This window comes from Oxyura jamaicensis, chromosome 3, assembly GCF_011077185.1.
Source record: "Oxyura jamaicensis isolate SHBP4307 breed ruddy duck chromosome 3, BPBGC_Ojam_1.0, whole genome shotgun sequence".
NCBI lineage: Eukaryota > Metazoa > Chordata > Aves > Anseriformes > Anatidae > Oxyura > Oxyura jamaicensis.
This window is the reverse complement of record NC_048895.1, coordinates 114,689,369-114,701,994: the sequence shown is the minus strand read 5'-3', so window position 1 is coordinate 114,701,994 and position 12,626 is coordinate 114,689,369. Positions and strand designations below refer to the sequence as shown.

General features: G+C 40.6%; 1 protein-coding gene across 9 annotated transcripts in view; it reads left to right on the top strand.

The window, feature by feature from the left end:
- PKHD1 (PKHD1 ciliary IPT domain containing fibrocystin/polyductin) overlaps positions 1-12,626 on the top strand; it is a 253,587-nt gene that overhangs the window by 159,906 nt on the left and 81,055 nt on the right. For all 9 annotated transcript variants that reach the window (XR_004749563.1, XM_035322238.1, XM_035322239.1 and 6 more), the window contains one exon: positions 4,484-4,621. Coding sequence is in view for 8 of the 9 variants with exons in the window: in XM_035322238.1 (XP_035178129.1) it covers positions 4,484-4,621 (138 nt within the window). In the remaining variant the exon portion in view is untranslated. The remainder of the gene's footprint in view (positions 1-4,483; positions 4,622-12,626) is intronic.

Below are 12,626 nucleotides of genomic sequence, written 5' to 3'. Positions count from 1 at the left end.
GTGAGGTATTGACCAGGGCCTTTGTCACATACCACGAGGCCCTACATGACTAAGCTGTGCCTGAAGCATTGCACAGAACTGCCCACAGCCCAGCCCAACCGATCTAGTTCTAGGACTGGAAGCAATACTGCTGCATCAGCATGCTGCTATACCAGAACTAATTAGCTCTACTGAGAGGCAAAGCTCATTAGCTTAGGCCTGCTGCTGTGCAGCATGACTGCACAGCCTTTGGGGTCAGAACAAACATCTCCCAAATTTAGAGCAGTGTGGGTTTGGTCAGCTGAACTGGAGAAGTTCTGCACTGTGCTGCAGGATGTGGTGTAGTCCCTTAGCACACTGGTGTCTACTGGCTGGGAGGCAGCAGGGTAAGGGACGGACTGCTCAACATGATCTGTGTTTTACTGTGGACAGGAATGTTCTCAACCTATGGGGAATCAGGGGACCAAAAATATATATTTATTCATGGCTTTTTATGGTTGTTTCCTATCTCATTTCATAGAATTGCAGAATGGCTGAGGCTGGGTGCCCAGCAGGGTGCCCAGCCCCACGTCCCTGGGCTCGGGGAGCTCTCCAAGGAGCAGCCCCCATCCCCTCTCGGGGCAGCCTGTGCCAGGGCTCCGGCACCCACCCTGCACAGAAGTGCTGCCTGATGTTTAGGTGGAACTTCTTGTGCTCCACTGGCTTGTGCAGATCCCACTAAACTCAGAATGTCTCCAGGTAGCCACAGAAAACTGAAAGTGAGCTTGTTCAAACGTTCACTGAAGGGCAGGAAATGGGGATGTGTACCAACTTACTTTGTTTGGTGTTTTATTTTGAAAGCATTGGTGGGATGTCAGAAGTTCACATACCTTGTTGTACAAGGCTGAATGTTACTTGCAACAGAGGTGGATCCCTCATGTCAGAGTAACTTTTAGTGTTGGTCTGCTACAAGTCCCCTCAGTCTCTGACTCCCTTGTGGGTATAAGTCTCTTTGAGCCCCAGATGGAAAAAACTAGCTCAAACTGCAGCTACTTGTGCTTTTATCTCTAGAGGTTCATCCTCCAGAGCTGCGGCCATTCTGCAAGGACTTCTTGCGTGCATCAGACTTCAGCAGCCTCTCCACCATGGAAAAGAAGCTGGATGAATTTAGTCATGCCAGTCTGGCAGCGTTAGCTTCTCAAGCCCTCGGATTTTCAGGGCTTTGGTTTATGGTTTTCAGTGTGACACACTCCTGACGCAGTGTGCCTTGGGTGGAAGGAGAACGTGTTATAATTCCAGCCGATGGAATGCTGTTTTGAAGGGTATTGATATGATATCATGTAGCCTCTGGCATTTTTTTTTTTTTTTTTTTTTTTTTTTTTTTTTTTTTTTTAGTGATGGAATTCACTCTGTTATTCATTTTCTGATTTTGATATTCTTTGAACTTTTTCTGTTTGAAGAGATGAATGCTGTAGTACTGTATCTCGTATAATAGCTCTTCTGTTGTGCCTGATTTCCATTCAATGGCATGCTATGGTGTTTTATATAGCAGTGCGGTTGATCAAAGGCATTTTGTGTCATTGCTGGAGTCATTAGCAAGTTTGCAGTGTTATACGCCTGAATATTAAGACTGTGGCATACCTGTGAGCTTTGTTTGGAGAAAGTATATGGATGGTGAAATGTAGCCTGTTTTTGGGTTTGAGCTATCGTTTTCTGAAAGTGGTTGCTTGCTGTTATGTGAATGTCTTCATAGAAAAGCCACCCAGTTTTGTCATTCTCTGAAAGTAAATCTCTTGAGCTTAGGGACCTAAAGTTTATGAGTTTAACCCCTTTAGTAGCCATCTCCTCTATTACATGACTGAGCATGTTCTATAGGGACTGTATTCATCCTGAAGCCTCCTTTGAATCTCTTTCCTTTTTTTTCAAGTGCACAAGGAACTTTTCCTACTGTGAAAGGAGCCTTCTGTTGTCTCTACAGAGCCACATTTCACCCTCTGAGGACTTGACACCCTGGACGTGACATCCCAAATGTTGTTCTTTTAAACAGAGGAAACCGCAGGTTTGCAGAGATCAATATGAATGGGAGAATTTCACACGGCTGTTTCAAGGCTCACATACATGATGCTACGGTTACAGAGCAGTCAGCATTTCCTTTATAAAACCCTTTTTAGAAAGATGTGCAACTCAGCAAAAATATCTGTTCTAGACTGAAACTTGACATATAAATGGTATGCCTAGGAGCACTTCTTCTTTTCCTTGTAAAAATGTTTCAGTCTGTGTTTGATGAATATACTTATGGCCTTTGTCAACTGCAGCTTTTTGCCACATTCTTGAGCTGTGATTTCACAAACTAGATTCCCCTTTCTGTCTGAAAGATATCATTTTAACAATATCTTCCCCCTTTTTCTCGTCTCTCTGTTTCATATCCTCACATACTGTGCCTCCCCTTCTCAGCTCTGCAGGGCATAGGACTCTACCTGTCCTGTAAAGAGATTAGAGATGGGAGCTTCTTCATGCCTGTGAAAATATATCAAGTACTAACAGTATGAGATTTAGGGGGAAACCAAACAAAACAAAATGTGCTTGCTCTGTAGAGACTTATTACATCTGACTGCTGTGAAAATTTTGCATGCTTGAAAGATGTTTCAGCCCAGGGATGCAGGGAATTTCTTTTAAGATGGGGTGTTCTGAGTCACCATGGATTGCTGCAGTACTTGGCATAGTCCTTGAGAACAGAGGGTGTCCCTTGAAGATATCTTGAGAGAAAGAGGAAAAAATGGGAAAGGAAGAGGTGGGAAGACTAAGTTACAGGGACAGAGTAGGACCATGTGTAGAGAAGAGACGAGCAAATCTGGAAGCAGACTCAGGTCCCCACTATTCAGTAGTTTCCCCTCCACACACAGCTGTGGCACTTCAGGACTGCAAACCCGAAGAGGTAGGAAATGCTAATATTAAGACAGCCTACTCATATTTTTCCAAGCCCCTCCTGAGTGTACTTTGTGTAGCTTTTGATTGTTTCCTGCAGACAGGGGCTTAGAAGAGTTAAACCTTCATGTCAAATGACTTGAATCAACCTCTAATTACACATTTTGAGGAGAAGACTTTCCCTGTGCTTCCTATTGCACGATCGTTTGTGTCTTCGTCCAAAGCAGCTGCTAATGGCTATAGACAGAAGCAAAACCGTGAAACAGCTGATCCACTTCAAAGACATTGCATGTCACTTCCTGTGTTCCACATCAAAAGTGTTTCAGGTGGCCTCTTTTCAATGTTTTTCCAAAGCCCATTGGAAAATGTGGGTTCCTTAATTCCTCCTGTCTTGTGTACCCGTGCCTCACAATAAATATATATGATATCAAGGAAAGTGACAGTGAATTCTTGGGTAGGATCTAGCAGCTGCCGTTCTGTTGAAAATTCTCATTTTCTGCAAATGATTTCTGTGAAAGCCACAATTAGATCCTAAACAGGACTTCTACTCCAGAGAAAGACCCTGAATGATGCCCTCTTCCTCCAGGGGCATCCACTGTTTCAGAGATGCATCATATCAGGAAGCTGTTACTCTTGTTGATAATGAAAGGAGATGAACACCATGATTTAAGTGTCTGAACTGCTTTCCAGTGAAATCAACTGAAAAGCTCCCAGTGACATTAAGGAACATCAGATGTGCCCTAAGGGTGGAATTCACCTCTGTGTGGTGGGCTACCTCTAAACGATGCACTTTTTATGCCCTACTTGGAAAACTTAAGTGGCATTTGGATGGCTCACAGACTGTGTGAGCTTGGATCTTTAGTAGGCAGCAGTGATGCTGTCATTGCACTCGATCAACAACAGTACGATATTACCTTAACTGCATTTCAGAGATGAGCTGGCATAGGAAATCATAAATTGATCTCTGGTAATATCCAGTGCTGTGGTGTACTTTTAGTGTCGGCTTGGTCAAAGCAGGGATCAAGGAGTCTGGAAATGAGGTCAGAAGTGACTCATGCTTCTTGCTTTGTCCTCAAGGAACTGAGGGAATGGTGCTTCCCCTGGTTTCTATTAACCAATTAATTAATAGGGAATGTGGCATTTTTTCACTTCATTCTTGTTCTCCGCAGTTTCATGAGGGAAAAATACTGTCTGGACAGCTTAATTTATTCCTCTTTCATTGTATTAGGTGATCAAGGTTTATTTTCATAAACAGTACAAGGCTCACCAGTGAGAATGGCATGTCTCCACGTTGTTCCCTTTTATATTCATTCTTAATGTTCAAGTGACATCTGATGAGACTTAAGCATGCAACAATATTATAAATATGATGTTATCATTCATTTATAAGATTACAGTCATGCCACAGAGCCTCAGCTGTAGGTGAGGCTCTGGCTGTGGATGCTGCACAAATATGCACGCCCTACTCCAGTAGTTCTACACACACAAACACGCAAAAAGGAAAAAGATGTAAAGAAAGCTAAACTCAAGCATAACAAACCTTTCAAGCTTCTTCATTTCCATGCCATTGTTCTAAACAATTGTCTGCTTTGTTTCTCAGACCGAACCATCCTGGTGGACACAGATCTTCCCCCTCTGAGAGGTCTCTACATCCTGGGGACTCTCGAGTTCCCTACCAACGCCAGCAATGTCCTGAGTGCAGCCTGTATCGTGGTGGTGGGGGGAACGCTGAAAGTGGGTAAGTGAGCAGCCTGTCTTCTGGACACCTGGGATTTATTTCTGCTCTCAACAGACAAAGAAGGAAGGAAGGAAGACTGTACTGTGCTATGGAAACATGCTGCCATCCTAATGCAGCAGAACTACCTGGGTGCCTGCAATGTGGACACTCAGAATCCACATTAACCACACAGTGATTATCTGCTGGAGCTAATTACCTGTTTGTTTAACAGCAGCTACTGCAGTCTTCCCTCCACTGAAGTCAAAACTCCTCCTGCTTTCATGGTGGCTGAGATGTCATCTGGTATATGTAAAAGTCCTCCCTACTTCACATGGGGCTGCTTTATAAGACAGTGATTCCTCAGGGCAGGATCTACCTTATTCGGTGTTCAAGCATTGCCCCATGACTGTGGGCAGCAGTGAGGCACTTACTAGGTGGCACAGAGGTATTCAAAGCTAACGCAGGCAAAATGATGGAAAATTCCCAGAGTGCCTGGTGTGGTGTAAATTTGACACAACTGGATTCAGAGCATTTGTTACTCTCATCCCACTGTACAGGTGAGTACCAGGACTTCAGGGAAGGGCTACCCTGACCCTACTTCTAGTGCTTTCAGAGTCCCCAATGTCACTGGGGCTGTTCCGCATTATTTGGAATGGACAGGTTAGTGTTTTTCTATACAGAAGTAATTACTCAAATAATTCCCTATAAATATTGAGGTTCCTAAAGCCAGGCATTGTATTTACTTACAGGAATCCTTAGGACGCTGGGATCACATTGTTGATCACTGTCTGACCTTTCTCAAGATTGGTTTCATGAACTTTAAAAGGAGAATTTGTTTGTGTAATCACCCCAAGGAAGCTAGCTCCAATATTTGTTTGTTGTTAATCTCAAGGGACTGTTTAGTTAATACAGCACTGGCCAAAAGAGTTATTTTGCTGGCTTATGTTTTGCTTTGGAAAAAAAAAGGAAAAGAAAAGGGGGATTGAAAGCTTAATCTGTGAGGTTAATATATCTATACACTTAAGAGTCTCAGTCATTTCTTACTTACACTCTTTTGTAGTTTAAATGTGGTTTCTTATTGGTTTTAAGAAAAAGCATGTGTTCACTGCTAAAAACACTTATTAAAAAACATTGAGGCACTTTGCTGCCTGAACTCCCCTCCAGCATATTTGTGAGTAGTCATGATATTAAAAGCCAAACAGGTATTTGCAGCTGTTGAATCATGGTCCAGCACCTTCTGGAGAGAAACCCTTGCTCTAGTTTGAGCTGTGAATATGATAGGTGCGTAGAAACTCTGCAAGTTTCCCACGTTTTATATTGGCTTCTATGTTTGCTTATGAGACCGGGAGTGAACTTTTTTTTTCCCTTCCTCTTTCTCTTCCCATGTGTTCAAGGCCTAAAGGTAGCTTCTTGGAGCCCATCTGTCCAATCCTGACTGTTCCATGCCTGAAGGAAGGTTTTGAAGCCCATCTGTCCAATTCTACCACACCCTAAAGAAATCCTGACACAAAATAGATAATGAGACAGTTTAGTAAACAGATTTAATAGATGTGGACATCAACATTCAACATTGCCTGAGCAGGATCTGAGGTTGACATCATGTGATCCAAATCCCCAGGTCTTCCCTGTTGTGTAACATCTCCGTGCCCTGTTTTCAGCATAGCAGTCTTTGATCACAAGTCATTGTTGCAAATCCAGTGGCGTGGGCCAAACAAAGACTTTCTGGCAGAGCTTGAGTATTTTGTTCACCTGAACAGCTAGAGAATGTTGATAAGTTCCAGAAACAAATCTTTGCTTTTACTTTGGTACCCTTAAGAGCACTTGGCATCTTATTTTCAGTTAAAAGTAAAGAAGTCAGATGGTTAAAACATGACTACAAGCACATAGGAACTCATTGATATCAGAAATTCATGACAAAGAAAAAAATCAGTATAAAAAATGAATTCTTGAAGCATCAACCGGATCCTAATTAATTTTACTTAAACAGTTATTTGCAGTGAAACTGGGATGAGAAAATACAGTCAAAGCTGGGAGATCAAAAGTGTTGGGACATCTTTGATCTTGGAGGGTCTGTCATCACTTCTTCAACATATGGCATAATCTGTGGTCAGTGTGAATTATGATCAACAGAATCACAGGGAGATAAGAGTTGATCAGTGCTCTGAAAAGGATTGCAAAACCTCTGTCAGAGCCCTCAGACAACTCAGAAGAAATGTTTGGGTCTACCCACAACGTATTTTTTCTGTGTGATCCTGGTCCTTTAGTATTGTTGGACCCAGGGTGATCTGATGATATCTGCAATAACATTTTAGAAGCAACATTTATTTATACCATCCTGCATTGCCGTGCCTTAATACAATTAGATGTTTTTCCAGTTTATAGCAGGAGAGTTTGAGGTGCAGAGAGATTAAGTGATTTGCTAAATATCCTCAGCACACCAGTGTCAGAAGAAGAAAGGAAATGCTGAGCTCAACATCCCAGAGGTTCTTTTTTGGATCTGTGCTAAGACGGTTGTATTAATTTCAACCCATGTCAGCAATAAATCACAGACAGTATGCATGGAAAGTGCTCTCTTCCACTGCTGAACAAAGCCCTCAGCTCCAGATAAGTCTGCAGAAAATGCTGAAGTTCCTTTTGCACAAATTGATCTGTTGGACTCATCCTGATCTTGGCTGCACTCAGCCGTTCTTTGCTGGCAGTGCTGGCAGGCTATTAGATAGGATTTCTCTTTTCAGTCTCAACATGTCACATTCCTTTTTTTTTTTTTTTAATTGATATCTTGTGATGGCTGCCTGTCAGTCTTGTCACTCATTTGAAGCAAGAAGCCTAAGGTCATCATTTGCTTTTGGCTTGATTGTCTGGAGATGAAACCCCAGACATTTCTGATGTTTCTTATCAAGCTTGTGGAAAGAGAACTCTAAAAGATTCATTCCACTTATTTATTTATTTATTATTTTTATTTTTTTAGAACTAGTAAGAACCCCCAAACTTAATTCCTAAAGAGTAAATCACTGTGCTTCATGAGATGACCATGTGCTAACGACGATTAATGACAAGGGAGGTACTCATAATGACAAGGGAGGCCTCATAACGACAAGGGAGGTACAAATGAGTCTTGCCACAGACTTCCTTCTCCAAGTTCTCTAATACCTTAGTTGTATGAGTTACGTATTCTTTGGTTGCGAGCTTGGAATCCCATTTTGTAATTGCACATCATACCTGTGCAGATACACAAACCTTTTTAACCCACATAACAGAAAAAGGGTTTTGAGAAGTTCATTGCACCATCTTCATCTCCTTCAATTAATCTCTCAGCTTCCCTCTGTTTGGTCTTTGTCCTTTCCATACCATTGGTTTCTTCAAACTGATTGTATCATCCAGGGAAAGAATTTGGGTTAAACCAAAACAGGCACTAACATTTAGGTGTTGCATGTGGACTTCAGGATGTGAGCTGGGTGTTTCAGTGGGACTACCAGTACAGTAGTGAACTAGAATAAATTACAGTCTAAGCTGGATTGGCTGATCTCAGATACCCAGAGAACCAGGATTCACCTACATGAAGATACTAAAATGTAGTTACATGAATCTCCCTGGGAACATTGTTCAGTTACCTAAATATAGGGCCTTTGGATCACTTAGTGTCCCACCTGGCCTCCAGCTTCTGCTTGAAAAGACCCTGTTCTCTCATTGATCATATCTGTCATACTCACGTAGTGGATTTGGAGGGGGCTAGGGCTCTCAGATGGCTTTAAGCATCCATGTCTAGGCAGCTGAATCTCATCCTACGTGTCTCACATTCCTTGGACAAACATCTCTCACTTCTTGCTGCTGGCTCCAGCTCCCTAGCTCCACAGCTGTCTGTCTCTTATCTCTCCCTTTTGTTTTGGCAGCATCATCTACAAGAGGCAACAGTGTGATGCCTCCCTGTTTACAGCTGCTTTGCAGACTGTAGCCTGGACACCTGAAGGAACAGATGGGGAAAGAAAACCAACACAATGTGACTAGCTATGCACTGACCATGAGTAAAAATCCTTCATACTTTCTGGTGACTACACACCACAATTTTCAAAACAGCTGAGCAGGTAGAGTCCAAGAGGTTTTGGATTCAAAAAATACAGAGCTTATATTGGAGGTGGTCACAGCAAGATACTTTGCAAAGTCTATTTACCAATGGAAGGGAAGGAATCTTATCTCAGATACTTCCTTGCTCTTACACACAACAGCTGTTGTAGTGTGCTATGTTGTAAATAAAAGAAAGGTTAGAAGGGAGGAAACGCCCACTATTCTAAGAAAGAAATGAATAGGATTTGCTATGGAAAAAAGAAAAAAGAAAAAAGAAAAAAACAAACACCAAAAACTGTCAGGAAGAACATCTGGAATCAAAGTGAAATGCGAAAACAATGGAAAATGCCTTTGAAACCCAACAGAAAACTAGATCCAGACTGCAGTCCAGAATAAGTGAAAATCTGGGTAGAAAAAATACAGCCCTCTGTTCTCCCTTAATTATTAATATTTTATTTCCTGTTTTCGTATAGTGGGTTTTAACCTTCTCCAGAGGTTAGGCCTGAGGAAGCAGTATGAATGAGCTGCAACCATAGTGCCAACAGAACTGTGTCTCAGTCCAGGCAGTAGGGCTTCACACTTCTTCAGGAAAGTATATAAACTGTGGTGACTTTATCAGCAGCGTAAGTTATTTCTTATACATGGTATTTTCACGTATTTATTTTTGCACTGTGTATTGCCAATACTCACTTGAAGAACCTCAGTTTAGACACCTCTCACAGAAGTTCACACACCTGCAATGAGGCCATTTGATGTCACATCAGACATCAGAGAGACAGTGAAGACACACAGCAACTGTGCAGTGACTCATTAGGGTTGGAAAAGGCCTCCAAGATCATCTGGTCCAACCATCCCCCTACCACCAATGTCACCCACTGAACCATGTCCCTTAACACCACAGCCAACCTTTCCTTAAACACCCCCAGGGATGGTGACTCCACCACCTCCCTGGGCAACCTGTTGCTATGACTCACTACGTCTGAGAAGACAGCTCAGCTCCTATGCACCAACAGATTGACTTCTGTCTTACATTGAAGTGCCTGAGGTATACAGAGTGAACAAACTGCTGCTCAGGAGCTCTGCCCAGGCTGGCACATACGTGTCAAATCAACAGATGAGCAAACCCTTCAAATTCCAAGTAACTCAGATGCAAAAAGATGTGAGTTTGAGAACAGCTTTCAGCACACGCAGACATTATTTCCTCCTAACCTTTTCTGCACATCTCACCAGACACTTCTGGCAGCTGCTGGTCACAATTACCTTTTTCATACGTCTCTGCCAGCTATGCTTTATCTTCTCACCTTATGATGAACCAGGCTGTTCATCAAATTGGTAAACCTACTTGTAGTAGGAATATGAAATGGGATCCATTGCTGTGCGTCTCATGTGCAGGATGGGTAATCTGAGAGCTTGATGTGATTTTATGGAAGGCTTGTTCATCACAATAAAGTGGGACAAGTGACTTGAAGTTTTCACGTGCAGAGTTCACAGACAGGTACTTAAACCCAGATCCTTCACATGTGTGCAGCAGAGATGATGAGTCCTTTGTTTATAGCAACTTGGTAGTTTTACCAAAACTGCTTATTACAAAAGCTGTGATTTCATATGACAGTTATTTCATATGGTAATGAAAGTTATCTGGTCCAGTAACTTTTGTGCATTATCTGTTTTGGATTTTCCTTTGAGTAAGCTGAGGTAGCTACCATTTCCATACCTTCATTTTCATGAGTCATTCTTTTGAACTCTACCTAGATTAAGCTAAAGTACATCTCTCTGACCTTACTCATTTTTAAAAATTATCTTTATTTTCCCTAGTTTTCTTTCACTCTTTGTTCATTTACATAGGCATCATTACCTTTTCAAGACCCATTTTATTATATTTTGAACATTCTTCGCTTTCTCCCCTAAATTCTTCACTTCCTAATTATTTCTGTATTGGCTGTCCCTTCTCTTTCTCTTTTTCTCCATTTGTGGCAATTTATCTTTCAATATTCTGAGACATGTTTAAGTCATTTATACCACTGATGTCATGTACCACAGGGCTTGTAAGACCAGACCAGACACTGACCTTCTGAAGTTACAGCCCCTATACCTATCAGTCAGCCTGGAAATTAACATGCCATGTTCTTGTCGTACCTATGTAGGTTGTTAATCAGAAAGTCTTGTGCTACTAAATCAAATGCCTTGGAGAAGCCAATTATATCATATCAAAACTATTATCTTTATCAAGTAAACCTGTAATTTCATTAGAATGTGATAACGAGGAAGTTTCACAGGACCTATTTTCTATAAAACCATGTTGATTGGCATTAATTATATGATCCACCTTTAATGATTTATTAATTGTGTTCAGAGTTGGACATTCCATTTTTATTTATTTTCCCTTTGAATCAGTGTGGAGTTGACAGGGCTGTAATGGGCTGTAATTACCTAGGGTTCTTACTTTTATCTTTGTTTGGAATACTGGCACGGTATTAGGTTCCTTCAAGTTCTTTGAGACTTCATGAGTGATCCATACTTACTGGAAAATCCATTTTAGTAGTTCAATGAGTTTCTGAGCTAGCTCTTTTGCAGCACTTGTATGCAAGTTCTTAAATTCACTGACTTAAAACAATCAAGAAATTAATGGAAATAAGCAAGTATTAGGATTATTTTTGTTCTAAATTTACTTAAAACAAGTCTGTTTTTTGTAATCATAGATATCTCCCGTGGTCTTTTGTGTGATACACTAGTGTCAGTTTTCAGGCACTGAAGAATTTCTATGAATATTTTATTCTCCTTTTTGGGATTTCTTTTCTAAGGTTTAACATGGTGATGAGCTATTATGAATAGTTTTATAGTATCTGCTTTTCTTCTCACTCTGATTTGAGAGAGAGAGAGAGAGATTTTAACAAGGGCAACATTCTCTAAAATACCATGCTTTTTACGATTTAAAAATCACATTTTTTTTACTAAGTATACATGTATCTCTTTTTAAGGAGTCATAATTTCCAAGCCAAGAATTTAGAATTTGCATTTCCAAACAGATTTCTGTGATTGTTAAGCCTGGAAGCCTACTTAAAAATTGTTTTAAAATTGAGCTGAGTTGGATATATCACTTAGCTTTTTTTTTTTTAAATTGATTTAAGTAGAAGAAATATTAGAGACTTTGTAACCAGCAGTTACAATAATAACATCAATAATAACATGAATTGTAATTCATAATGGTAATAATAATCCCCCAGTTTAAAGGGACATCATTGTTATAGGAAAAGGTATTTGTGAATAACTTTGTAACTTCAATATAAAGTTCTCTAAATATTTTTGTTGAGTCTTTTTTGGGTCATCGGTGTAGCTGATCACTTCATCCCAGGAGGTAAGGTTGACCCGAGGACTGGGGAAGATATCTTCAGGCTTAGTATTTTAAATCACAACTTGCTGTGAGGGTGAAGCAGGAAAACAATCACTCCGAGTACAAAAATAGACACAAATGTCAACGTAATTCTTCTGCAGTGCTAGCTGGATATTTGTTTAACCTAGTGCATCTGTGGTAAAAGTGCTTGACGCTAGTTTTATTTTCTGAAACTAGTATTTGGTTATGGGAGTTTAAGCAAGAAAGTCAAAACCAGAAAGCCAAAGATGGGTGATGGATGCTGTAAGATTGAATTCCCTCCATGTCCCCATAGAAGAAATGAACTCACTGGTATGAGATGTATTAGATGGCGAGCATGCAAGTCTTGTACTTTTGGTCTTTTATCCATTTAAAAGCTGTAAAGAGAATTTAAATACCCACAGATATCAGTCAGACAGTGATGGGGAACAATGAATTTATTTCTTGATTTCACTTAACTAAAAATACTCTTAAAGAGGAGTATTTCTTTAGGTTATAAAATCAGCTCTTTTTTTCCAAACTAGTAATTTTTTAAATATTAAAAGAATATGACAGGCCAGCTAATTTTGTACAGATATGTATATATTTTTTAGT